The following is a 1,549-nucleotide window of genomic DNA, read 5'->3' on the forward strand; positions in this document are numbered from 1 at the left end:
CTAGCCAAAAACTCACATTGCTTGTAGGAAAACAAATTGATGAAAAATTAGCCACTGGGAATGATTGCAGTAAACCATACTTCCAATTTGCTTAGCCAAATGAGGCTTTCCTGGTATTGTAGGATTTGGCTTGTGTGCCAAACTTTTAGGTACATAAACTTTATGAAAGCAGTTTGAAGTGTGTCACCTTAGTGTCTCTTCAGGGTTCCTTACTAGGAACTAATTTCTTTGAAGCACAGGACCAGGTATACAACACCCGTTGGATCTTATCCTATTTCAAACAATTGTAAAAAAAGTAGTTGTCTTAAGTCGCTTAGGTCACAGCTAGGTTGTTAAAAAAACTCATTTGTGTACCTGAAAAGAAACTGTCATGCAATGATGTTATGTATTTTCATGCTCTTCATTTGCATTCTGTGCTGAGAATTCTTTGTTCCAGAAAGTACCTTGGAGACTTTAGTGACATTTGGAGGTGGACGTGGCCAGCCTCCTGCAGGAGTGTCAGCCAGCAGTTCTGCTCCTGCTCTCAGTCTTCTGGGAGGGAGATGTGTGACACTCTGCTCTGTCTTACCATGCTCTTCTCTTCCTTTTGCCAACAGAGCGTGCAGCATGAGAACACCTACAGGGATCCCATAGCAAAGTACTGCTATGGAGAGAGCCCCCCTGAGCTCTTCCCTGCATGACAGGCATGGCAGACTTGCCCAAACATGGGTGAGGGCCCCTCTGAAGAGCTTGCCTTCTGGAACCAGACCACAGTGCTGAGGCTAGTCCATTTGAAGAAGACAAAGGCAGCATGAAGGAACCTTGGCTTTGACCACTGCACCACCACCGAGGCTTACCAGATTGAACTCTTCTGTAAAGCAGCATGGAACCTGTATCCGGTCCCCTCTGGGAAAGACATCTACAGGCCAAGCTCGTGGTGGTGCCGACATTCTTGGATGACTTGAACTTGGTCCTTGCATAGGGATCTGTGACTTGTGTTCATCAGGGGCCAGGTGTTCACTTCCAGTTTTGATCCAGGCCCTTTCACTGTAAAATTATTTATTGAATTTCTCTGGAGTAGTGGGACAATTGTGTTTTATGTAGGAATATGTGTTGCCGTTCTAGTTGAATATATTCAAAGAAATTATTTTTGTTGTTCTTGTGTTCTTGAGTTTCATTAGTTAAATCAACCCTTCCTCAGATTAAATGTTTTGTCTTTTAGAATGTGGATGTTCTCTCTAGGTAGTTATTTTTGCTTTTGTTTTAACAACATCTTTAAGAGTGGGCCCTGAACACAACCATATCCTGACATCTAGAATTATCTAAAAACTCAAAGACACTGTTCCATTCTAATCCTGTGCAAAATATCTAGCTGTTGGCGCCATGTGCCCTCAGCTTCTTTTCTAGTGGTGTTTGTATGTGTTCATATACCTTATGTGAGAGCACTGATTTAACTGGAAATCCTGACTTATTGTCCTGGATGAGTTCGTTCTAATTTCCTATGCCATTGTTAAAATTACTGTGGTCTGCTCAGCCAGGGTAGAGTGGGAACCTTAGGAAAATCATAGGC

The 1,549-nt window shown here is 42.7% G+C and overlaps 1 protein-coding gene across 2 annotated transcripts in view; it reads left to right on the plus strand.

The window, feature by feature from the left end:
- The window catches only part of LOC103603893 (chromosome unknown open reading frame, human C12orf49), a 16,561-nt gene extending 15,354 nt beyond the window's left edge, over positions 1-1,207 (plus strand). For both annotated transcript variants that reach the window (XM_008588469.1, XM_008588467.1), the window contains one exon: positions 597-1,207. In XM_008588469.1, the coding sequence (XP_008586691.1) occupies positions 597-680 (84 nt within the window). In that variant the 3' untranslated portion in view covers positions 681-1,207. The remainder of the gene's footprint in view (positions 1-596) is intronic.
- The last annotated feature ends 342 nt before the right edge of the window (positions 1,208-1,549 follow it).

The sequence above is a fragment of the Galeopterus variegatus genome, unplaced genomic scaffold (genome assembly GCF_000696425.1).
Source record: "Galeopterus variegatus unplaced genomic scaffold, G_variegatus-3.0.2 Scaffold4855, whole genome shotgun sequence".
Lineage (NCBI taxonomy): Eukaryota > Metazoa > Chordata > Mammalia > Dermoptera > Cynocephalidae > Galeopterus > Galeopterus variegatus.